Genomic DNA, 24,785 nt, shown 5'->3' with positions numbered 1-24,785 from the left:
TTCACGGGGCAGCCTTTGAGATATTGGAAGACAGCTATCCTGTCTCCTCTCGGTCTCCTCTTTGCCAGGCTAAGAAGAGACTGAGTGGCCAACAGATGGCATAAAAATAAATGCTCCTGCAGCGGAACAGGTTTCCTGGCGCTGGGCTGCACCACACGCCCACACCCCAAGCAAGCTAGACCCACGGCTCAGGGCCTCCTCTGGCACAGCCGCTGGCCTGCCCCAAGGAGCAAAGTGGGGGAGCCTCTGCAAAGGGGACTTTTGCTTCTCAGCCTCCCAAGAGCGGCAGAATTCGCCCTCGGCTCTCCGAGGGGCCTGAAGCACAGCTGGTGGCTGGAGCCATGGAACAGCCTGTCCCTGGGCAGCAGGGAGGTGTGGCCCCTCGCCAGCAGCTGGCAGCCGCCTGGGCATGGAACAGAGCCCAAAGAGACTCCCTGCCACCTCCGCTGCCGCCCTGGGAAGCGGGTGGAAGATCCCCTGACTCCCGGGCCAGGCGGGGCTGCCCCTCCCTCCACATTCCTTGTCCCATCTTCCCCCCACCCCCTGCCACGGAAGAGGTCCGGTGAGCATAGCTCCATTGCCCAGCAGTCCTGAAAGGGCAGCGAAAGGGGATTCGCCCTCTCTTTCGCCCCCCCCCCAGCCCTTTCCAGGCACTGCTTTGCCCCCCCCCCATCACTCCTCAGCCCCCTTCTCTCCTGCCCCCCCCACTCACCGAGCCTCAGCCGCCAGCAGCTCGTCATAGTGCGAGGACCGCTGGTCATCGTCCTGTCGGTAGCGGATGACGGAGGCCAGGCCCTTGCTGACCAAGGCTTCGGCAATATTGCTGCAAGAGAGGAAGAGGAGGAAAAGGTGTGAGTGGCGGGAGCTGGAATCACAGAATTGGAGGGGACACCCAGCAGCCATCTAGCCCAACCCGTTGCAACGCAGGAATGATAGATCAAGAATCCATGACAGATGGACACCCCACCTCTGATTAAAAACCTCCGATGAAACAGAGTCCCCCTTCTTTGAAGGTCAGCCATTTCACTGTTCTTCCTAATGTTTAGTCCTTACAATTTGGACCCACTGGTACAGGATCTCCCCTCTGGAGCGGTAGAAAACCCCTCGGCCCGAACCCAATCTCTACCATGCCAGCTGATTCACCCTGCAGAGATCAGGCCTGGCCACCCCTCCCTCCCTCCCTGCGAGGTGGGCCTTGGGGTGCTGAGCTTACAGAGGGGCTCTGGGCTCTGTAGCCATTCTTGAGCTCCTATACCAATGATTTAGGAACTTTCACCACATTGAAATCATCATCATCATCATCATATTTTATTTGTATCCCGCCCTCCCTGGCCGAGAATGGGCTCAGGGCAGCTAATATTAAATACATAACATTGGTATAAAATCAAACAATAATTAAATTACCTCCTAAAAACAAGCCAGGATCAAACTAAGTCAAGTCTTACTGCCTCTGCAATTTTTTTTCTAAATGCTGAATGGAATAACACATGAATCTGACCTTTGGTGAATTTGTAAGTAAACCCTTTTTTAAAACAAAAAAACTTGCTAAATGCATAATCTTTTTCTATCCAAGGGAAGATGGGAACTTTCGAAGGAACTTAAATGATGTATTTTAAAGGTCTAACAGCCTCTGTTTCCATCCCTGCCTGTGGGAGGGAGTTCCGTAGTTTAACTATGAGCTGCATGAAGAAGGACTTCCTTTCATCCGTGTCACCATTCTCTTGGAAGCAGGGGGACCCCAAGGGGGGTGAGGAGACCTGTGGCTGAAAGATCCTAGGATTTCTTTTCACTCTGCAGAACCCCCCACTCTGGGCACCCCCTGCATGCAGGACAGGGAGGGGGGAAGCGGAGGGTCCTGGGGCTTCCCTCTTTTTTCTGCTGCTGTTTCCCCCCTGAGAGGTGGGGTGCAGTGTTCCCCCCCATAAAATTTATACACGGTGTGATTATTATTTTAAAAACAAACTCAAAGCAGTTTACAAAGCGATAAAGCAATAAAATTACTAAGAAAAAAATAACAACAAAGCACGGGGAAAGTCACAAGACTGAAACAGGTTTAAACTCCCGTCAACTTTGCATGCATCTGGGTCAGGAATGCTTTGCAGAGGACAGGAAAGGTGTTTGCCTCATGTCAAGAGGCAGGGAGTTCCACAGGGCAGGCACTTGCCAGGCTGAAAGGTGGATTTCTTTTGAACTATAAGAAAAGCAATTGTAACCAACAAATTACGCGAGTAGGACTCCAAGAAGTTTTGTAAGGAGGAATATATGAAGTGCTACAAAGCAGATAAAGAATAGAGATACTGGTTATGAGTTTTAAATGTAACAGGGAAAATAAGAAATGTATACTAAGAGATTAGATTGGAAAAGTTTCAGACAGGACTGATGGAAGTCAAAAAAATTGAATAAGATATAAAAATATGTTGAATTACTGTTGAAAATGGTATGTTTATATATATATATGTGTGTGTGTGTGTGAGAGAGAGAGAGAGAGAGAGAGAGAGAATGAGAGAGAAAGAAAAAAAGAAAGATGGATTTCCTACAATGAACGGGGATTAGCTCGCAGTGCCAGTCCTGCCAAGCGCAGCGGCCAAACAGGCGCATGACGTGGAGCAAGGCGATTTATTTCCCTCCACGTGGGGATGGCTTTAAAGCGAAGAATGCCAACTGCTCCAGTGCGTTTGAAGCCAGCGGCCAGGCATCAGGCTCGGGGGGCTCCCAGAGATGTGGGCACCCCTCCCGGGAGGCACAGGCAGGGCTTGGCACTGTGGGCTCAGCTGCCAAACTCCCACAGCCCCGGCAAGGGCCTCAACCCTCCGGCTCCTCTGCCGGGAGCCTCTCTGCCTCTGCTGCGATTGGCACGAGTCCAGCGCCCGCCAGATCCCAGCGCAGGAAGGAGCCCCTCACGGCCGGCCTGGAGCTGCTGCTGCTGCTGCTGCCGCCTGAAGGGGGTGGGCGGGCAAGAGAAGAGCCAGAAATAGGCTGGGCAGAGATGGGGGAGACGAGCGGGGAAGATCTGCAAAGGAGGAATCGGCTGCCAAGCGAAGCGGCAGCTGCAGAGGCACCGCACGAAATGCCAGGCAGCCAGGAATAAGCCACTGCTGCCGCACCTCCTATTTCAGGCAGGCAGTTGCCGGGCACCCGCGGCACGCGCAGCCCACCTTCCCTGGCAGCTGCCTCCCACCCGGCGCGGAAGAATCACGAGCGGCTCCAAGGACGTGAACGGGGTGCCCTCCCCCCACAAGGCAGCTGCAAGCAGCAGCCCCCCAGAGAGGAAAGGAAGCACCCCCAAGGCTGCTCTGCTTTGGGAAGCTGTGCCCCCCCTCCTTGCCTCCTGCTGCCCCACCCAAAGCCACCCGCTGAAGTTTGGCACCTCTCGCCTTCGCCAGGCAGGGTTGTCGGTTGGTGTTTGTGCAGACGCTCAGAGCCAAAGCTTGGAGGGGAAGAGGGGGAGAAGGGCAGCCGTGGGGGGGGGGGGCGAGGCAGCGCATGCTGGCAAGGTTTCCCCATTCAGCATCTGAGCCCCGCAGGCAGCATCCGGAAGCAGCGAGGCACATCCCTGGCAGGCAGCCAGCTCTCCACGGAAGCCATGCCAGCCAGGGGAGCCACCACCCGGGCACAAGCGCCAGGGAGGCAGAGGAGCCTCCCGCATCCAATTCCCAGGTGCGGGGCAGCCTGCCTGCCCAGGAAGGGTGGGCGCGCCTCCAAGCAAGCCTATCTCAGCTGCAGACCAGGAGCAGAGGCGCAGTTTGGGGGCTGCAAAGAGCACTGCCTGGGGGTACCAGGGCACGGAGGAGGGTGAGGAGAGGAGAAAGCGCTTCTCACCACTTTCTAATCTCACAGGGAGAAATGCCACCCAGTTTTACTCAAGAGAAGACCTATTCCTTGAATCACAGAATAGTGGAGCTGGGAGGGACCCCTGAGGATCACTGAGCCCAGACACCCCCAAACTCGGCCCTCCAGATGTTTTGGGACTATGATTCCCATCAGCCCTGACCACTGGTCCTGTTAGCTAGGGATCATGGGAGTTGTAGTCCCAAAACAGCTGGAGGGTCAAGTTTGGGGGGGCCCGATCTAGCCCAGCCCCCTAAGCTAGCCACGTCCATTAATTTCAGTGGGTCTGCTCTGTGCAAAACTGAGCTCAAATGCCACCTGGGGGGGTCCGACCCTCTGGGGGGCTCTGCTTGGCCCTCAGAACTCTCCCCTCGCACCCCCCACCCCGCCCTACATCCCGTCCTCATATGACCTCTTGCTTTCGGGCAGAGAGGCTTACATGACGCTCTGCAGGAACGCTCCTGCTGCATAGAGGGGGAAATGGATGCTCCTGGCCCCGCCCCTTTCTGCCTCTGGCCCCGCCTCCCCCTGTCCCGCTGCTCCGAGGGGGCTCTGTCCCTGGGTGCTGCCATTCAGCATCTGGCAGGCTCTTCCCCAGAGGCAGCCGCATCTTTGCCAGATGCCAGCCAAGCGAGGCATCTAATAGGAAGCGATTTGCAGAAGAGGAGCAGCAAGGGGGCGGCTGCCTGGGTGGGGTGGGGGAGGCAAGGAGCCCAGCCAAGGCAACACCCAGGCGCTTGCAGGCTTCCCTTCCTGCCTTCTTCACGCAGCAGTTAACCTATGGAACTCCCTCCCACAGGAGGCAATGATGGCCACCAACTAGGATGGCTTTAAAAGAGGACTGGACAGAGTCCTGGAAGAGGCTAGTAGCCAGAGCGGCTCTGCTCTGCCCTCCACAAACAGCAGAAACTAGACTTCTGCTGGTTTTTATTTATTTCATAAAATTTACACACAGCTCGATTGTTTTAGAAAACCCTCAAAGGGTTTTACAAAAAGATAAAACCGTAAAACTGAGGGGGTTGGAATCGCAACCCTACTTTAAAACAGACCAACGTTAAAATACTAAAAGAGACTTACAATACTTTCTAAGCAATTGGGTAAAGGTAAAGAGACCCCTGACCATTAGGTCCAGTCGTGGCCGACTCTGGGGTTGCGGCGCTCATCTCGCTTTATTGGCCCAGGGAGCCGGCGTACAGCTTCCGGGTCATGTGGCCAGCAGGACTGAGCCGCTCCTGGCAAACCATAACAGTGCACGGAAACGCCGTTTACCTTTTATCTACTTGCACTTTGACGTGCTTTCGAACTGCTAGGTTGGCAGGAGCAGGGACCAAGCAACGGGAGCTCACCCCGTCACGGGGATTTGAACCGCGGACCTTCTGATCGGCAAGTCCTAGGCTCTGTGGTTTAACTCACAGCGCCACCCGCATCCCCCAAGCAACTGGGTAGGCTAGTCTAAATGTTTTCATCAGCTGCCGGAAAGAGTGCAGCAAAGGCTCCTGCTTGATCTCAACCGATTCCTCAGTTTCTGGAAGCGCCAGGAGGAAAGAGGGATCCTATGCTCAAACGCAGCAGAATTTGGATGTTCCCATCTTCCTTCCTCCCACAGATGCGCCTGACTCCTCCCCGCATCTCAGCAAAAAAAGGACAGTGCTTGGAGGGGGGTCTGCCCAAAGAGCAGCTGGGGCTCCAAATCCCTTGGCAGAGACTGGCACCTTCCCTCTGCACCCCTCTGCCCAGGAAGCGGCCAGCTCCCTCTGGCACCAAGAGAGAGCAGAGGCAGAGCTGCCCCTTCAAGACGCAGAGGGCAAGGGGACCCTGGTCTCTGCCCACCTCCATTCCCATGACGATCGCTCTGCCCCAATTTGCCACTGCCAGGCCGGCATGGGAGGAGCTGCGACCACACTGCATGGCTCCCACGCCCCGGGAACTGCGGGCATCAGTGTGGCGAGGGACCCAGAAAGGCCTTCCACGCTCAGCACCGCAGAGGCGTCCTGCCACTCCCATCTTGAGGAGTGGCAGGGCGCTCTTGGGGGTCCCTTGCAGATCTGCGATGCCCTGACTTTGTGATCTGACATCAACCTTGAGGGGCGCACAGGGGCAGGACACTGCCAGGACTCTCAGGCCGCCTCTGCTCTCTGCAAACAGCTGTGCCCACCCCTCCCTCGGAAGCCCCCCTTGCACCACCTACCAATCGGCCGATCTGACCTTTTGTGGCTGAGGTTGGGGGTGGCAGTCGGAGGGAGAGCAGAGCGGGGGGAAGGGGACACAAATGCAACACACCCCCCCCGAGGGACTCTTGCCACAACCAGCATGTCGAATGTACATGCAATGGTCGGCTTCATCATTTGTCGTGGTCAGAGGGCAGCAAGCGCCTGGCCCCACGGTGTCAAGATTAATGGCAGAATCATCACGCATGGCGTATCCAAGGCCTCTGCGGCCCCACAAGCTGTCAGGGGGAGGCGGGTCCTAGTGGAGGGAAGCAGAGAGGCTGCAGCCACGGATGCCGCCCAGAACGGCCAGCTTGGGGGTCTCTGGGGGTCTCCAAGCCTTCCTTGCCATCCCATGAAGGGAAGAGCATGCAGTCAGGGGATCCGAGAACCGTAGAATTGGAAAGGACCCCAAAGGGGAAATCTAGTCCCATCCCCTGCAATGCAGGAATGTCCACAAAAGCTGCTGAAAAAGCTCCCAGGAAGGACTCGGAGGGAGTCCGCTCCTCTGCCAAACAACTTTCACTGTCCTTCATCATGTTTAGTCAGCAGCCTCTTTCTTCCCGTTTTTACCCAATCCAAAGTGTTGGTACTGACAGCCTCACCCTGCATCCCTGAAGGAGCGTCTCCACCCACATTGTTGTGCCCGGACACAGAGGTCCAGCTCCGAGGGCCTTCTGATGGTTCCCTCCCTGCGAGAAGCGAGGCCGCAGGGAACCAGGCAGAGGGCCTTCTTGGTGTTGGCACCCGCCCTGTGGAACACCCTCCCATCAGATGTTAAGGAGATGAGCAATTACAGCGGTACCTTGGTTCCCGAAAGGTTTAGTTGTCGGATAAATAGGCCCCCGAACGCCACAAACCCGGAAGTAAGGGTTCCGGTTTACAAAGGTTTTCCGGGAGCTGAACGTCCGACGTGGCTTCCACGGCTTCCGACTGAGTGCTGGAAGCTCCTGCAGCCAATCATAAGCCTCGTCTTGGTCTTCAAACAGTTTGGGGAGTCAAACAGACTCCCAGAACTGATTAAATTCAAGAACCAAGGTACCGCTGTATAGATCATCTGAAGGCAGCCCTGTCTCGGGAAGCTTTTTAACATTTGATGTTTTATTGTGTTTTTATATATGTTGGAAGCTGCCCAGGAACACAATTCCATGCCCATTTCCAGGGGCATTTGCAAATGCCGCCCAGCTGTTTCCCCCTGGCCTTTGCAAAGCCAAAGCCTCCATCGGGGTCCAGGGCAGGTTAGCCGAAGATCAAGGATGGGAGCTTGGGGCAAAGGTTGGGACCCGCAATTCCCACCTCGCGGGATCCCAAGGCGAGCCCACCCTCACCCACCCAGCCGCCTTCGGGGCTCGAAGGCCCGGCAGCAGCTCTGGCATTTGGGGGGGGGGCAAAGGGGCCAGCACAGGTGACTCTCTCAGGCAAGACCCACATGAAAGAATGGGGCTGGGTGAGCGCGGAGGAAAGCTGGAGAGGGAATCTTGTTAAGCTGTGAAAGAGCAGCGTTGCCCCTCAAAGGGAAGCTGAGCGAGAAGCAGCCGCAGAGAGCTCTCTGCTCTCCCACAAATGCGGAACGCAGGCCCCAATTTCCTCCGGAAAATCGAGCCAGGAGGCTTTCAAAGGCGGCCTCTCTCCCCAGCTGCACAGAATCCTCTGCCTTAAACGCGCATTCGACAGATCAGACGCCGGGCGAATGCCCCGCAGGCAGCAAGAGGCAGGCAGGTCCTGGGGCATCCTGGCACGGAAAGCTCTAGGGCAGGGAGGGAGAGGCCCAAACCCCACAGGGCAGGAAGGCAGGCCCAGCCCCCATCTCCAAAGCTCAGCAGGGCTTGGCCACAGGGAAGTTGTCTTACACATTGCTCCACCTGGCTCTGTGCTGCCTACACTGGCTGGCAGCAGCAGCTCTGCTGGCTTTCAGGCAAAGTCTCTCTCGCACTCAGACCCGGAGAAGCCGCTGGGGACTGAAGCAGGTGCCCTCAAAGGAGGGGCTTGGCCCCTGAGCACAGATGAGGTCTTCTGCCTCTTCCCCGTGAGTCCTGAGATACAGCGCCAGCCGTGAGAAAGGGAGGAGATGGGCTCCACTTGCTCAGGGAAGAAGCCGTGAGGGCAGGGGAGGAGAAGCAGAGGAATCTGGCTGGCCGGGAAAAGGCCTCCTCACCTGTCACTGGGGGGGGGGGGCAGAGAAAGCGCTCGGCGGATGAGTCAACAGGAGTCACAGAATCCTGGAACTGCAGAGCTGGAAGGGACCCTGAGGGGCATCTAGTCCAACCCCCAGCAGCGCAGGACTCTTCTGCCCAAGGCGAGGATCAAACCCACGACCCCGAGAGGAAGAAGCTCCTGCTTGACCAACTGAGCTGTCCCAGAAGGTTAAGTTGCCAGAAAGGAGTTCCCGACGAAGCATTCGGACAAACATTTTGACGGTAAGAGCCGTTTGGCAGTGGAAGAGACAGTGGACTCTCCTCCTCTTGGGGGTTTTGAAGCAGAAGCTGGATGGCCATCAGTCATGGATTCGTGAGCAGTGATTCCTGCATTGCGGAGGGTTGGGATGGATGACCCTCAGGGGTCCCTTCTAATTCTATGACGCCTCAGCATCCACCACCAGCTGCTGGGCACCACAAGTGGCCTTCTCCCCCCTGGAGCCCCTGAGTCCCTGCTCCTGCCAACCTAGCAGTTGAGAAGACCTTGTGGGGCTGGATGGGCCCCCGGGGCCCTTCTGGCGTCCTTCACAGGCCCTCCCCCCCTGTACCCAGTGCCAAATTTACTTATAAGCTAAACCAAGCTATAACTTAGTGCCCCACTATAATAATAATAATAATAATAATAATAATAATAATAATAATAATAATAATAATTTATCTATACCCCGCCCATCTGGCTGAGTTTCCCCAGCCACTCTGGGCGGCTCCCAATCGAGTGTTAAAAACAATACAGCATTAAATATTAAAAACTTCCCTAAACAGGGCTGCCTTCAGATGTCTTTTAAAGATAAGATAGCTACTTATTTCCTTCACATCTGGTGGGAGGGCGTTCCACAGGGCGGGGGCCACCACCGAGAAGGCCCTCTGTCTGGTTCCCTGTAACCTCACTTCTCGCAATGAGGGAACTGCCAGAAGGCCCTTGGAGCTGGATCTCATGGGGGCCCCCCAAAAAATACTTCTTCTTAATTGTATTTCACTATTAATATACTTCTTCTTAATTGTATTTCAATTCAACAATTACTTTGATAAAATACGTATTTTGTGACATGCAAATGGCTTGAGATACCTATTAGGTCCATAAATGACAATATAGCACATATTCAACACAAAAAGCAGCAACAATTTGTTGTTGACAAAGGACAGCTGGACACAGAAAGGGCCCCATTATCTTCAGTAGCTTAAAGAAGAAGTGTTTGGATTTGATATCCTGCTTTATCACTACCCGAAGGAGTCTCAAAGCGGCTAACATTCTCCTTTCCCTTCCTCCACATCAAACCTAAATTGGGCCCTGCCACATCCCATACTCACATGCCGCCAATGGTGACGGTGGCGCAGGTGCGCTCTGAGAAGGCAGGGGCCGTGTCCGTGGCGCTGCTGGCCGGCCGGATATAGTCCACCGTGACGTTGACCTGGAAGGAGAGGCAGGGCAGAGGTGAAGGAGCAGCAGGGCAGAGGCTTAAGGAGGGGAGACCTCGTGGCAGAGAGAAGGAGGTGCCTGTTGCAATGGACAGGCAGAAAGGTGCCCGTCTGCCCAGAGGAAGCCATCCCAGCTCAGTACCAGCTGGGCAGTTCCGCTGCTTCTGGGGCAACCATGGACTGGGATGGGCAGGGCCAGGGAGCTGGGCAGGAGGTGGGCACCGCAGGGCTGACTCCACTTGCCAAGCCAAAGAAGCAAGAAAGAAAGGGCCAGGGAGCCTGGCAGGAAGCAAACCGTGAGAACAGGTCCCAAAAATATGGTATTTCGCAAATAAATAAAATAAATAAATAAAATAAATTTGCTATTTCGCAAATAAAGTTGAGAAAAGATTTTACAGATAAAGTATAATATGTAGCAGCAAAAAACAGCCACGAGACTCAAGAAGAAAAGAATTTTTTTAAAAGAACGGGAAATGTTTATAATGTACCGTATTTTTCGCCCTATAGGACGCACTTTTCCCCCTCCAAAAATGAAGGGGAAATGTGTGTGTGTCCTATGGGGCGAATGCAGGCTTTCGCTGAAGCCTGGAGAGCGAGAGGCGTCGGTGCACACCGACCCCTCTCGCACTCCAGGCTCCAGGAAGCTATCCGTAGCCTTGCACGCCCGGAGGGAGTTCCCCCGGGCGCGCAAGGCTTGCGGGCGGCAGCCTGCAGCGCGGAGCACGGGGCGCCCTCCGGAGGACGCCCCGTGCTTCGCGCAGGTGTCGGCAAGCCTTGCGCACCGGGGGGCGTGTGGGGCGCCCTGAAGCAGAGTGCCCATGGCGCTGGGCAGACATCGGCCAGCCCCACAAGCTCCAGGGACAGCGGGGAGGCACAGCACCGCCATCCCACTGTTCCCCAAGCTGGTTTTGTGGGGGAAATAAAGGGGGGGAAATTCCTTTATTCCCCCTCCCCCCCCCAAAAAAAGTAGGTGCGTCCTATGGGACGGAGCGTCCTATGGGACGAAAAATATGGTATATACAAAGTCACTGTAAACAGGTTAAAGCAATAGCAGGATTTTAAACACACTTGTAATGTCACAGAAAGTATAGATAATCTGGGAAAATGAAAAAAGGGAGAAGTATTGATATGCCGTTGAAATAGAATCAATAGGACGGGAGGAAGTCGGGAGATTCAGAGTAATCTCGGTAATTAGATTTGGACATGGTTTTGTTGTATGTTTATATTTTGGACAATCGAATAAAGAATTATTTCACACACACAGAAAAACCTCCCCACCTTTTTAGTCTGCAATCCATCGCATGGACTCCCTCGCCCTGCAAGCATCCATACCCATCTCCTCCCACCGCTGCCTCCCTGCAAGCCTGCTCACTCTTCTGCCTTAAGGCTGGCGGTGGGAAGCAGAGGTCCCTTGAGCCCCCAGGCAGGCAGGCAGGCAGGCAGAGCAAGAGCAGAGGGCAGCCGGGACGAGCCTTGCCCCTGGCGGACACTTCCCTGCCTGCCGCCAGCAAGGAGGGCTTTGCTGCTGCGAAGGGAGCATCTGATGCTCCAGCAGGAGGCCCATCAAGGCAGCACATGCTGCAGCAGCGAGAGCCTGCCAGGTTGTGCACAGACAAGGCGCTCGGAGGCTCAGGCAGGCAGGCAGGAGAAGGCGGGCGCTGGCCCAGGAAGGGGCAAGAAGCACCAGCACCCAGGAGGAGGAGGAGGAGGAGGAGCGGCAGACCCAGAGGCAGAAACGCCCGAGGCTTCCAGCTTCTCCTTGATGGGTTGCAAGAGCATCTGAATGCAAGAAAAGCTTGCTGGATCGGGCCCAAGGCCTGATCAGATGCCTCAATGGCCACAGAGGCAGGGCAGAGCTCGGTGGTGCCATTTGGGGAAACGGGTGCAACTGCACCAAGCGCCGGATCCGTGAGCAGCCCATCCCGTGCGCCTGGATTCGGCTGAGAGTTAGCACACCAGGTGCCCTGGGCGGCACAGAAACATCTGAGGCTAAATGGCTGAAAGAGGATTCCTCCACCCTCCCGTCCTCTGAGGAACACGGGGACATTCAGGGCAGGCAGGGATGAAGCCAAGGCTGCGTTCAGAAGCATCTGCAGGAGTGTGAAGTATTCACTGAAATGAGGTTTTGCTGGGTTACCCGAAATTACTGGAACAGACGGTGGGTCAGTATCCAATGAGGACCCCCTTTCCCCACCACCACTTATGGCCAACGTGAGCAGGGAGGGTGCGGGCAGCAGCTCTCCCCCAGGAACACCCTGCCTGAGCCTTTCAAGGCTATCAGAACCTGCAAGAGCTGCGTGGTTTTTTCCCCTTTTCCAGAAAGACTCATCTGGAGGATTAGTCAAACAAAGAGCTCGACACACACATGCGCTAACTCTTTGGGAAATGGTGCGATGCAGCCAAGTGCAGGCGCTCGGCTTCTCTGTGCAGATCAGGAACAGTTCTTGGCGCATTTCATGCAAATGATCTGCATCTCGCCTCTTGACAGAAGCATTTGAAACAGCTACATGCACAAGTTAAAGGCAAGGCAACAGATACCAGCCCTGAAAGCGTCGGAGATGAACTCAATCACTGACCCATTCATGGAAAGGCCACTAAAACGCCCAGAATAAACTGACGGAGCTTCAGAAGGACGAACGGCCCCGAGAGTTAAGTGCTGGTTGAATAGGCAGAGGGGTCAAGCCTCGCAAATGAGGTGCAAGGAGGGCAGGAGACCTGCTTCCCTGGGACACAGGACCTCCGCAGCCAGCGAGTTGCTCAGAGGGGTGGGACCCAGGCTGCCGAGAGCCCCCTTTGATGCCTCCTGAAAGCACCCCATTCTCCCACCCTATTGGAAATCCCTCCTTCCCGTTTGTTTATAGCAGGCTTCCTCAGCCGCACCCTCCAGATGTTTTTGTTCTACCATGATCCCTAGCTAGCAGGACCAGTGGCCGGGGATGATGGGACTTGCAGTCCCAAAACATCTGGAGGGCCGAGGTTGAGGAAGCCTGGCTCATAGAATCAGAGAGCTGGGAGGGACTCCCAAGGTTCATCTAGCCCAACCCCCCCCCCTGGCAATGCAGGAATCTCTGCTGAAGCATCCATGACAGATGGCCACCCAAGCTCTGATTAAAAACCAACAAGGAATGAGAACCCACCACCTCCCGAGGAAGCCCATTCCGCTGCCAAACAGCTCTAGCTGTCGGAAGGTTCTTCCCGAAGTCTCCACCACCACCACCCTTTCCATATATTTTCAGAAGAATTGGAAGGGGCAGGATTTACACTTCCCCAGGTAGATTGAGGGTAGAGCATGGGTAATTCTGCTTCTAAAGGGACGCGGGTGGCGCTGTGGTCTAAACCACTGAGCCTCTTGGGCTTGTCAATCGGAAGGTTGGTGGTTCGAATCCCCGCGACAGGGTGAGCTCCCGTTGCTCTGTCCCAGCTCCTGCCAACCTAGCAGTTTGAAAGCACACCAGTGCAAGTAGATAAATAGGTATCACTGTGGCGGGAAGGAGAAAAGCATTTCTGTGCGCTCTGGCTTCCATCACGGTGTCCTGTTGCACCAGAACGGTTTAGTCCTGCTGCCCACACGACCTGGAAAACTGTCTGTGGACAAATGCCGGCTCCCTCGGCCTGAAAGCGAGATGAGCGCCGCAACCCCATAGTCGCCTTTGACTCAACTTAACCATTTACCTTTTTTTACATCTTCTTCTAAACTCTTTTCCCTGGTTGAATGGCTGGGGGGGGGGGGCTGGATGCCACAGCTGCCAGAGAACAAACTTACAGTCTTAGCTGAACTGCAGTAAGAAAGGGAGAGAGGAGCCAGGTCTTTGTTCAAGACACTTTCTCCAGGAAAGACCCCCAACGGGGAGACTGGCCATAGCAGTTTCAAGGCTGTCATGTGCAGGGTGAGATCTCAAAGAGGGCTCGCCCATGTGAGCCCCCATCGCATGCCATGTCTGCAGGCACCTTTGTAACATGGAGCTGGTCTGCCAAAGGGCCTGATGCCCGAAGCCAGCTCCCCACAGATCACCCGTTCTTCTGGTAGAATTCAACTAACGTCTAATGAAATCGCTTGGAAGCGTCGTGTGCAAACGCACTTTCCGTGTTGGGGGCAGAGAAGCCAGCCCACAAGGTGGTGCCCACAGGAAGGAAAGAACTTGGCCCTGCGCAGAAAGCGCCCACAAGCTGCTATGGCCTCGGGGCTCAAGGGGCTTGGAAGCTGCCACTCGAGGCAGGTGGGTCACAGGTGTTTACAAGCAAACAAGGACTCTTCAAGCGAATGCTGGGAGGTGGAGGGTTTCAAGAGCAACTCATGCGCTGCCAAGAGGAACACCGGCTACTGATGCAGCATCACATGCATACATGCATGCACACACACAGTGCCTCCCCCCCCTCTCTCTCTCAGCGCCTTCCGGGTTCATCCCTCCAGCTCCACAGGCTCCCTGCCACCGCCGAGGGGAGGCAGAGACTGGCAGCCTGCAAGCCCATCAAGGCCACAAGAGCGCCTTTAAAGTCCTTTCAAAGTGTCTGGTCTCTTACAAGCCCTGCTTTGCGATGAGCATAACAATGCAAAAAGGTGATGCCGACTCAAGCAGATCACACACTCTCACTCTCTCACGCGCGGAAACCTCATCATATTCCGCTAGCTGCGCAGAAAGGAGCTTCTGCCAGGAGAAAGCCAATTAAGGGTAAGGGGTTAAAGGAATTCCTGGCAGGGGAACTATTGCCATGACAAGCGGGCAGGGGAAAGAGGCGGCCCTGATTCCACAAGGCGGGTTTGGGAATCAAAATGACCATGGGGCCACCCAGCTCCTCAGCAAGGACAGGGGTGGTCAGGGCAGCCCCCCCTCTCTTCACCTCCCCGAAAGAGAAGGAAGTTTGGTGGCATCTCCACTGAACTCCCCAGCTGAGGCTCACCTTCCAGGAGCAAGCACCAGCTAAGAGGGGCCAGCTCACCAAACCCATCAGAAGATCTGGGTGGAAGAGGCCCGTGACCCCTCCAGTCCAGCATCCTGTTCTCACACTGGCCAGCCAGATTCCCCAAAGGGAAACTAGGAGGATTCGAACACAAGAGAATAATAATAATAATAATAATAATAATAATAATAATAATAATAATAATAATTTATTTATACCCACCCATCTGGCTGGTTTCCCCAGCCACTCTGGGCGGCTTCCAACAGAATATTAAATTACAATAGTCCATCAAACATTAAAAGCTTCCCTGAACAGGGCTGCCTTCAGATGTCTTCTAAAAGTCAGGAAGTTGCTGTTCTCTTTGACATCTGAGAAGGCCCCCTGCCTGGTTCCCTGTAACTTGGCTTCTCACAGTGAGGGAACTGCCAGAAGGCCCTCAGAGCTGGACCTCAGTGTCCAGGTGGAACGATGGGGGTGGAGACACTCCTTCAGGTACACTGGGCCGAGCAACACTCTCCCCTCCTGCGGTTTCCAGAAACTGGGGTGCAGAAACATTGCTGCCTAAGGTAAGGTAAAGGACCCCTGGACGGTTAAATCCAGTCAAAGGCGACTATGGGGTTAAAACAAAAAAAATTCCTTCCAGTAGCACCTTAAAGACCAACTAAGTTAGTTCTTGGTATGAGCTTTCATGTGCATGCACACTTCTTCAGATAACTGGTATCTGAAGATAACTGGTATCTGAAGATATGAAGAAGTGTGCATGCACAGGTATCTGAAGAAGTGTGCATGCACCCGAAAGCTCGTACCAAGAACTAACTTAGTTGGTCTTTAAGGTGCTACTGGAAGGAATTTCTTTTGTTTTGACTATGGCAGACCAACACGGCTACCTATCTGTAACTGGGACTATGGGGTTGTGATGCTCATCTCGCTTTCAGGCCAAGCGAGCCGGCGTTTGTCCACAGACAGCTTTCCGGGTCATGTGGCCAGCAGAACTAAACTGCTTCTGGAGCAACGGGACACTGTGATGGAAGCCAGAGCGCACAGAAATGCTGTTTTCCTTTCCGCCACAGTGGTACCTATTTATCTACTTGCGCTGGTGTGCTTTTGAACTGCTAAGTTGGCAGGAGCGGGGACAGAGCAATGGGAGCTCACCCTTTCGTGGGTATTCAAACAGCCGGCCTTCTCATCGGCAAGCCCAAGAGGCTCAGTGGTTTAGACCACGCGCCACCTGCATCCCTGTTGCTGCCAAAGCGCTCCTCTCACTGGGCACCTTCTTCCACATGTGGTGGAAGTGACCATTAGGCATGGGATTCCCAAGACGTCTCAGCACCAGCCCGGCTTGCCCAGTTCCTTCCCAAAGAGGGAAGGAGGGAGGAGGCAAGGCCAAGGAAAAACAGACCTCCACACCTGCCCCCCACCCCCATTGCTGGAAGCCCCCTGCAGCAGGACACAGCCGTACCCTATCCCTTATCAAAAACTTTCAATTAGAGGTTGCACCAAGCACATTACAAAAGAAATCAATAAAACACTAAAATCCCGTGACAACAGTAACTGAATAAGAGAATAAGACCCGCAGGTTCCTTGATAAGACGCTTGATCCCTGAGGAAGGAACTGAGGCTAAAAGCAAGACAAGCCACGGGAGCCCACCCAAAGCGATTTGAAATCTAGGGAGGGGTGCAGGGCTGGGTTCTCGGCTCAATGCTCACTCCCCTAACCACCATGCAAAACCAGCACACAGTCTCCACTCCCTCCGGCCCGTGCCCAAATGACTGTGATTGAGAAAAAGGATGTGAATAATTGCATGTATTGCGCTGGGGGGGGGGGGAAATAACCTTTTTTACACAGAGAATGTCCTCTTTCCTTCCCTGAGAGGAGAAGGCTTCCCTCAGCTCTGTCTGTGAAATGGCATTTCCATTTTGGATGGTCTTCCTCGCCAAGCTCAAGCGTTCCCTCCCATCCCAATAACACATTGGCAAATTCTCTTAACTTCCACTCCTTTGAAAGAGCTGAGCGACGTTCAGGAAACAGAGGGAAAACAGCATGAAATTTGCATAATTTAGCCTTAATTTCCATTGCGAGACTCATTATCCATCTTTCTCGGTGCAGAACGTAGCCAGCTTCCTCCAAGGAGCTCCTGAAGAAGAAGAGGCAGGCAGGCAGCTCTCCCCGCAGACCCAACATTTCAGAAACAGCAAACAATCACTGAATTGGGGCCTCTGACTCTCTCACACACCCCTTTGCAGGCTGGTTCAGTCACTGGGATCTCCCCTGCACCCTCCGCTGTGAGAAGAGGTGCAAAGGACTCATTCTGCTTCTCCACAATCTCCTTATCCTCCTTTACAACTTCCTTGACTCTCATGTCATCCAAGGAGTCAACCGCCTCCCTAGACGGTTTCCTGAGACAAATGTATTTCAAGAACGTCTCGCTGGTGGTCCTCATACTCGCAGCAATGTGTTTCTCAAGATGTTTCTTTTAAGCATCCTTTACCGTCTTCTTGCCTTCCCTCCCCACCTGTGTTTGTGTTCCCTTTGTTCTCTTTCTTTGGCAAAGACCTCCCCCCCCCCCCCGAAACCTTCTTGCCTCTAATTCCTTCCTTGACTGTGCGCATTAACACACGGGCATCCCCTGGGCCTCCATGGTTACTTTCCAGATCTCTGCTCTACACTCCAGCGGAGTCTCTAATACTGTCTTTTTAAAGAACTCCCAAGCATTTGGGACCGATTTCCCCTCCTCTCGACTGCCTTTCGGCTTCCTCTTCACCAGCCTCCTCATTTGGGGAAGTTGCCTCCTCCAAAATCAAGTGTGCCGATGTCGGGTTTCCTGGGCAATTTATTTAATTTAATGGCACGATGGTCATGGCTCCCAATAGGCTTGACAACACTGACATCTCGCACCAGGCCACCCATCCAAATTAATTCAGGGTGGCTGTCTCTCGGCTCGGTCCCACGACCAACTGCTATGCAGCACAGTCATTGAGAGAATCCAGAAATTTTAGCTCTTTGACCCCATAATCTCACCCATACACTGAGACACCCCAAGCTGTGCCTGTCTATTTTTAAAAATAGTTTTATTTATTTGGTTTTTCAGATAAAAAATTTACAGTCACATATCCAACATACAAGGGACGCGAGTGGCGCTGTGGGTTAAACCACAGAGCCTAGGACTTGCCAATCAGAAGGTCAGCAGTTCGAATCCCCACGACAGGGTGAACTCCTGTTGCTCGGTCCCTGCTCCTGCCAACCTAGCAGTTCGAAAGCACGTCAAAGTGCAAGTAGATAAATAGGTACCACTCCGGCGGGAAGGTAAACGGCGTTTCCATGCGCTGCTCTGGTTCTCCAGAAGCAGCTCAGTCATGCTGGCCACATGACCCAGAAGCTGTACGCCGGCTCCCTCAGCCAATAAAGTGAGATGAGCGCTGCAACCCCAGAGTCAGCCACGACTGGACCTAACGGACACGAGTCCCTTTACCTTTACCTTATCCAACATACAACATAGACACAAGATTCCAAAGAATCTCCTGGACTTTCCTCCCCGCCCCCCTTTTGTGGGTCCTACTGTTAATCATTTCCTCCTGCATCTTTTAATCCAAACCCTTTACCTCTCTGTTGTGTCCAAAATTCACCATTAAACCACAAGTGTTATTCCAAGCTGTGCCCGTCTAGCTGGCCTTGGAATTGGCAGCATTTCGGAGTATGCCACCTTGCAACTCCTGGCTTTCTGTCTCCTTCCGCAGCAACCCAAATCTGGCCCCCAGGACTAAATTTGTAGAGCCACAAAAGCAGCTGCTCTCCAAAGCCGGCAGGAGGAAACATCCGAGGGACAGATGGGCCCATCGAGAGGCAGCGCACCCGACTGCGTACCTGCTCTGACCCCAGGCGTCAAATCCATCCTGAGTGTTTACAGAATGGTTGACACTTTGCTATGATTTTATTAGGATGGAAGCTGCCAGATTGGCTGGGGCAACGTGGTCAGATGGCCAGGGTATAAGCTATATTATTATTATTTTCTTTCACTTTATTTGCCCACTGAAAACATTCCGTGAAATATAAATAAATAAAAATTTGCACCTTAGTTGGATCTCCTGTAACCATAAACGGCTTTCTGAGGGTTATTGTCCTAGAAGGCAGCTCCTAAATAACAAATGAAGGCCCGGCCTGGGAGCTGATGCTTGTCTGAACGTATTGCATTTATACCTCACCTTTTCCTCCTGTAGCAGGAACCCCCCCACCCCAATCATTCTGTTTGTATAAACTTCACACTCACACACTACATACGCCACATTTCTGTTATAAATTCATAGAAAATCAACCATACATTGGATTTGCACTGTTCCATTTTTATTTTACTCCCTATGACAAGAACTAACAAAGGGGGGTGACTTAGTCCTGGTCAGCCATAATCCCTTCACCGTCTCAGCACATACTCAGGAGCCCTGCCCATGCCAACCCTGATGATCCCAGACAGAAGACAATCAAGATCACAAAGAACTCGCATATGGGAGTGGATTCAGCATGGACTGAAACAAAGGACAATGATCAGATCTCCCCTCAGGGGGCAGGAAACTGCAAACTCCCCTTTGTCTCCTAGAAATTCCTGGAAGGGGAGGGGGGAAGGAGGAACCAGCCAGGTGACAAGACACTCAAGTTACCACCAACTCCTCCCTCAGGCCCTCCTTTCTGTAATGTATGCCTCCCTCAGCACCTCCTTTCTGTAATGTATGCCTCCCTCAGCACCTCCTTTCTGTAATGTATGCCTCCCTCAACCCCTCCTTTCTGGGGGTGGGCTAGACCTAGAGGAGGGGAATTTCAAAAGTTTTTATAAGACCTTGCACACTATTCTTCTGGGTCTTTCCTCTCTCCTGCAAGTGAGGGGAATACCCTGTTGCAACAGTTCAATAAAGGCCAAGCCTACAGGCTGGTGTTTTGCTCCAAGTTATCCTGGTTGGTGTCTTTGTTTTGTCCAAGGGAGCCCTCAGATTTTTCCTGTAACACTCCCAAGGAGTTCAAGGCAGGGTCCATGGTTCTTGTCCCCCTCCTTGTTTAATCCCCACAGCAACCCTGTGAGGTAGGTCAGACTGAGAGAGAAAGGGACTGGCCCCAAGGCCCTGCCCGGGGAGCTTCATCACTGAGTGGGGATTCGAATCCGGGTCTCTGCCAGGTCCTAGTCTGGCACGCTAACCACTACACCACACGGCCCATATCCCCCGCCCCAAGGGGAGGGACCCAGCACTGCCTCCCCGATCCGAACGGACTGGCAGGAATCCACAGCGTCCACACAGATGAAGAGGGACGGATTTTCCCAAACAGGGGAGAGTGGAATCAGAGGAAGAAGGCGCTCTCATTATTAAGTTACGAGAGCAACGGCGCATCGCCTTGCCAACTGTCAGTAAGTTTGCAGACTGTCAGTAACAAACAGAAAATTGCCTGTCAGTAAAAACAAAAACTGTGGGCGCACAGACACACACAAAGCGGAAACTGTGCCCAGCCAGGAGAGCTATTCTAGGGAGATGGCAGAAGGTGCTTGCTTCACAGAACCAGAGGATCGTGGAGCGGGAAAGGACACCCGGGGTCATCTAGTCCAACCCCCTGCAATGCAGGAATCTCAGCTGCAGCAGCCATGGCAGGTGGCCGCCCAACCTCTGCTCAGAAACCTCCACAGAAGGAGAGGCCACCACCTCCCCAGGGAGACCACCCCACCCTGAAACGGCTCTTAGCGCCAGGAAGTTCTTCCGGGTGTTCAGCTGGAATCTCCTTTCTTATAACTTGAAGCCATGGGTTCGAGTCCTGCCCTCCAGAGAAGGAGAAAGCAAGATGGAGCAAGAACGTTTTCTGCCGTAGGATTCCAACGGATGCAATGGATTCAAAAGACAAGGGAGGAGATTCTGATGAAACATTTCATGACTGCCTCACCTGAGTGGTGCATGCTCTGCTTATCTCCTGGTTAGACTACTGCAATGTGCTCTCCGTGGGGCTACCTTGGAAGGTGACCTGGAAACTGCAATTAATCCAGAATGCGGCAGACAGACTGGGGACTGGGAGCGACCGCCGAGACCATATAACACCAGTCTTGAAAGACCTACATTGGCTCCCAGTACGTTTCCGAGCACAATTCAAAGTGTTGGTGCTGACCTTGAAAGCCCTAAACGGCCTCAAAGGCCCAGTATACCTGAAGAAGTGTCCCTACCCCCCTGAGCCGAGGGCCTTCTGGCCTCCCTGCGAGAAGTGAGGGTGCAGGGAACCAGGCAGAGGCCTTCTCGGTAGTGGCACCCGCTCTGTGGAACACTCTCCCAGCAGATGTCAAGGAGATAAACAACTATATGACATTTGGAAGACATCTGATGACAGCCCTGATTTTAATGTTTGATGTTTTATTGTGTTTTTAATATTCTGTTGGAAGCTGCCCAGAGTGGCTGGAGAAACCCAGCAAGATGGGCGGGCTATTATTATTATTATTGAAGGGCCTTCTGATGGTGAGAACCGTTTAACAGTGGAACGGACCCCCTTGGGTGAACTCTCAGTCACTGGAGGTTTTTGAGCAGGGGTTGGGTGGCCAATTGCCAGGAATTCCTTACCTGACATCCCTGCATTGCTGGGGGTTGGGATGGATGACCTTTGGGGAGCCATTCAGATTATATACTACCATAAATTCTGTAATTCGATAAGGGCTTGCAACTCGGATTCCCGATTGTCTGCACCCCAGCAGAGCCTGGCAGGGTCACACGGCCTACTGGCCACGGGCCCGTCCTTATCCCTGATTGGGAGACAAAGCCAGGCATGAAAGGACCCCCCTCCCTTTCTTCCCTCCTGTGCTGAATGGTTTTCCTGGAGGAATTCCATGCAGAGACCCAACACAGGCACCAGTTTGGGGTCCTGGCTAAGCAGGCTCCCTTTATTACGCAGCCGCTGAAGTCCTCCAGGGGAGGGGGCTGTGCCAGGCTGCAGGAGGGGCTGCTGAGGAGTGGGCATCGCCCAGGCTGCTTGTTCCTAGGCAGCCCCATCCCAGCCCCCTCACCCTGCACTGCCAATGTGCAAAAAACGTGCCACGAAGGCCCCAGATCCTCTCCTGACCCCGGGAGTTGCAGGTGCTCATTAGTCGGCGAGTCACGTCCCCGGCAAGCGGCAGAAGGACGGCTCTCTGCCCCACGCCGGGCCGCCGCTCGCCTGCCCACCCCCAGCCCGGCCCCTGGGCTCCCCTCCTCGCTACGGCCTGGAGGGTCCCAGAGGCTGTGCTTTATGGACCAGCAGCAACGGCGGCCAAGACCGTCGGAGGAAACAAATGAGGCCTGTTTAGAGGCCGCCTGGCGTGCCATAAAACCGACGCTCCATAAAACTCCACGCTGCTGTGACGGAAGGGCAGGGGGAGCATCCATCACGCTCCCCCTGCCTCCGTGGCCCAGCGGGGGCTTCCGATCTGTTTGACGGCAGCAGAGGCAGATAACCAAGTTGCCTCCCCGTGATGGCTTTCCCTTGGGGGGGGCCAGGGGCCGGCCAGGAATGCCTCCCCAAGCCCTGCAGAGCCAACGGGGAAGGGCTGCTCCCCTCTTCTCCCTGCACCCAGCAAGGAAGGAGAAGCTCCCCGAAGAGGCAGGCAAGAGGGGGCGAGGCCCCTCTCTTGAGGCAGCCTGGATCTGGAGCTCCCAGCAGCTGCAGACTGGGAAATCTAGGTGGGAAACTCATGAGAGCGGGAAGGGAAGACCTTTGGGCGAAGATCCCAAGGGGCAAGGTGGAGTCCCTTCTGACTCTGCCATCCTATGGTGCCCCCCTAACATGAAACGGGAGGCTGGAGGGGGTGCCTGCTCCCCCACCCACTTGCAGCTGCTGTCACAGGACAGTGGAAGCTTGAGGCCCTTCCCTTCTGCTCCAACGGCCTCAAGAACCTCCATTTCCCTCTGCAGGAAAGCCAAATCTCTCCATCGGAGCTGCGCTTGGCAGGGCTGCTTATGGCATCAGAAGGCACTCGATCGACTGGGAAGGCAGCAGTTGGGCACTAAGGAGGGGAGATATCCGTCTTCCCAGGACCCAGCATGCTGGAGCCGCTTGGGAGGCCCAGGAATAATAATATAATAATAGTAATTTATTATTTCTACCCCGCCCATCTGGCTGGGTTTCCCCAGCCACTCTCTGGGAACGGACAGGGCGGTGCCTGGGCTGCCAAGGGAGGCCATTCATGAATGGCTGCGGGGAGGTCTGTGATTCCCACCCACCCACCTCCCCTGGACACAGGAGGAGGATGCTCTCCCCCCACCGAGAAAGGCAGGTGAGCCAGAGAGAGGTCCCTTCAAAACAAAGCATGGCCTCTGACCCCCAGAAACACAAGTCCTCCTGGCTCAGGACTCAGAAAAGGCAGCGAGGCCTCCTGAAACTTGGGCGTCAAAGCTGAGCCTACAAGGAATGCACACACACACCCCCTCCTGTTTAGGAGCATTGCTGAGTTGCAAGGGCCCCTTCCAGGTCATCTAGTCCAACCCCTGCTCTGTAAAGGATCCCTGCCCTCCTGCGATGTCCTGAGCAGGAGAGCACACACCCACACCCCGTGTGCCCTGGCATCGCTTCTGGGGCGCTCCTGGGCTTGGAAAGCCACCAGGCAAGGCAGCTGGCTCAGCGGAGGGGAGGCACATTCTTGAAGGCCTGCCAAGCACATGCTTCAGATGAGAAGCCCCCCCCCCCGCCTAGTGGGAGCCCCCCCCCCACTCCCATCAGCTGAGACATTCATCAAGCTGCTGAGTGATTATCCAATGGCTGGCTCCCTATTCCCCTTGGAGGGAGGGGAAATGGCTGGCTGCGCAGGGAGATCTGTCTTCCTTCTGTGACAGGAGAGTCTTGGGGGGGGAGGATCACCCCACACGTGCCAGCCTGCCAGTGCTGCCCCCCCAATACACACACACAGAAGAGCAGAGCAGGCTGCAGAGCAATCGGGCTCAAGCCCCAGCAGCAATGGAGTTGGGGGAACTTATCAGCCACACCAACAGATCACAACTGTGCAAACGGACCATAGGAAGCTAACATGAACCTGCTGGATCAGGCCCCGGGGGCCCACCTAGCCCGGCATTCTGTCCTCACAGGGGCTGAACTCTGGGAAACCCAAAATCAGGATCCGAGCACAAGAGCCTTCTCCCCTCTTGTGCTTTTGAGCAACTGGGACTCAGGCGCATAACTGCCTCCGACCACAGAGACTGATCACATCCGCCCTGGCTAGCAGCCCTCGAGAGCCCTCTCCTCCTAAATGGACTGGCCTGATCCTCTTTTTCCAAAGCCACCCAAGGTGGTGGCCACCCCTGCCTCCTGCAGCAGGGAGTTCCACAGTTTAAATCTGCATCGCGATGTTCCGCCATCATCAGAACCGACGGGGGAGAGCCGCTCTGAAGACAGGAGACCGTTCTGCGGAAAGCAAAGGCAGGTGCGGACGAAGGAGCATCGAATCACAGAGCTGGGAGGTGTGGGAATGTTCAGGGATGCAGGAGAGGATATATTGTCTGATTACAGCCTTTCCAACTTGTGTAAACAAGTTCACAATTTAGCAGAGTAACATTCCCCTTTTTAAACTTGGCGGATGCGTTTGCTCAGGCTCGCTAAAGCCTCTATAATAACTCTTCTGGTATTTTCCCCTTATTCCCTCATAAAAGATAAGACACGACATAGTCTTCTATAATAGTATAAAAAGGTTTACTCACACATCATTCTGTTCACAATCGGATCCCAGAAGGCAGACTCAGCTTAGAAAAGTAACATACACCTGGAAACTATCTCATAAGGAGACAGTCCCTTTGTCCTTTCTTGGCTGGAAGCCAAGAGGGCATCTTTGGCTAAGCAGATGTTGCTTCTTCGACGAAAGTAGTCACAGAGAGAGAGATGGCTGCCCTGCCCTGTTTTTGTCGTTACCTGCACAGGTGAGGCCACGCCCACCTCTAGTCACATGCAGAGGAAGTCTGTCCCAGCCCCGAAGGAAACAGGAAGTTGACCTGCTGGCTGGACAAACATTCCTCCCCATGTGTAGACATGTTCACTCTAGGAATGTTGTACTTGACTGCTCTTGTGTTTCACATCCCACAGAAGGGACTCCAAAGATCATCCAGTCCAACCCCCTGCAATGCAGCTCTGTTCCAAGGCAGGGCGTGGGGAGGGAGTGTCTGAAGGTGCCTCCGAGAGTAAAGCAAGGAAGCCATTCCTCATGGCAGGCAGGGAGGCTGCACCTACAAGTTCTCCCATCTCAACCGACCTTTTGCTTCCCAAGGCTCTGCC

At 54.3% G+C, this 24,785-nt stretch overlaps 2 protein-coding genes and 1 long non-coding RNA gene across 3 annotated transcripts in view; 2 read left to right on the top strand and 1 right to left on the bottom strand.

Moving 5' to 3' along the window:
* The window catches only part of LOC310826287, a 430,259-nt gene that overhangs the window by 209,870 nt on the left and 195,604 nt on the right, over positions 1-24,785 (top strand). The gene's annotated exons all lie outside the window — the stretch shown is intronic.
* Positions 1-24,785, top strand: part of GCC1 (GRIP and coiled-coil domain containing 1) — a 451,035-nt gene that overhangs the window by 276,175 nt on the left and 150,075 nt on the right. The gene's annotated exons all lie outside the window — the stretch shown is intronic.
* The window catches only part of SND1 (staphylococcal nuclease and tudor domain containing 1), a 228,676-nt gene that overhangs the window by 104,804 nt on the left and 99,087 nt on the right, over positions 1-24,785 (bottom strand). Inside the window, exons 12-13 of the mRNA XM_083700134.1 lie at positions 9,539-9,639; positions 713-823 (exon numbers count right to left, since the gene is read on the bottom strand). Coding sequence (XP_083556260.1) covers positions 713-823; positions 9,539-9,639 — 212 coding nt within the window. The remainder of the gene's footprint in view (positions 1-712; positions 824-9,538; positions 9,640-24,785) is intronic.

This window comes from Podarcis gaigeae, assembly GCF_964106915.1.
Source record: "Podarcis gaigeae genome assembly, chromosome: 10".
NCBI classification, from domain to species: domain Eukaryota; kingdom Metazoa; phylum Chordata; class Lepidosauria; order Squamata; family Lacertidae; genus Podarcis; species Podarcis gaigeae.
This window is presented reverse-complemented; position numbering and strand designations above follow the sequence as displayed.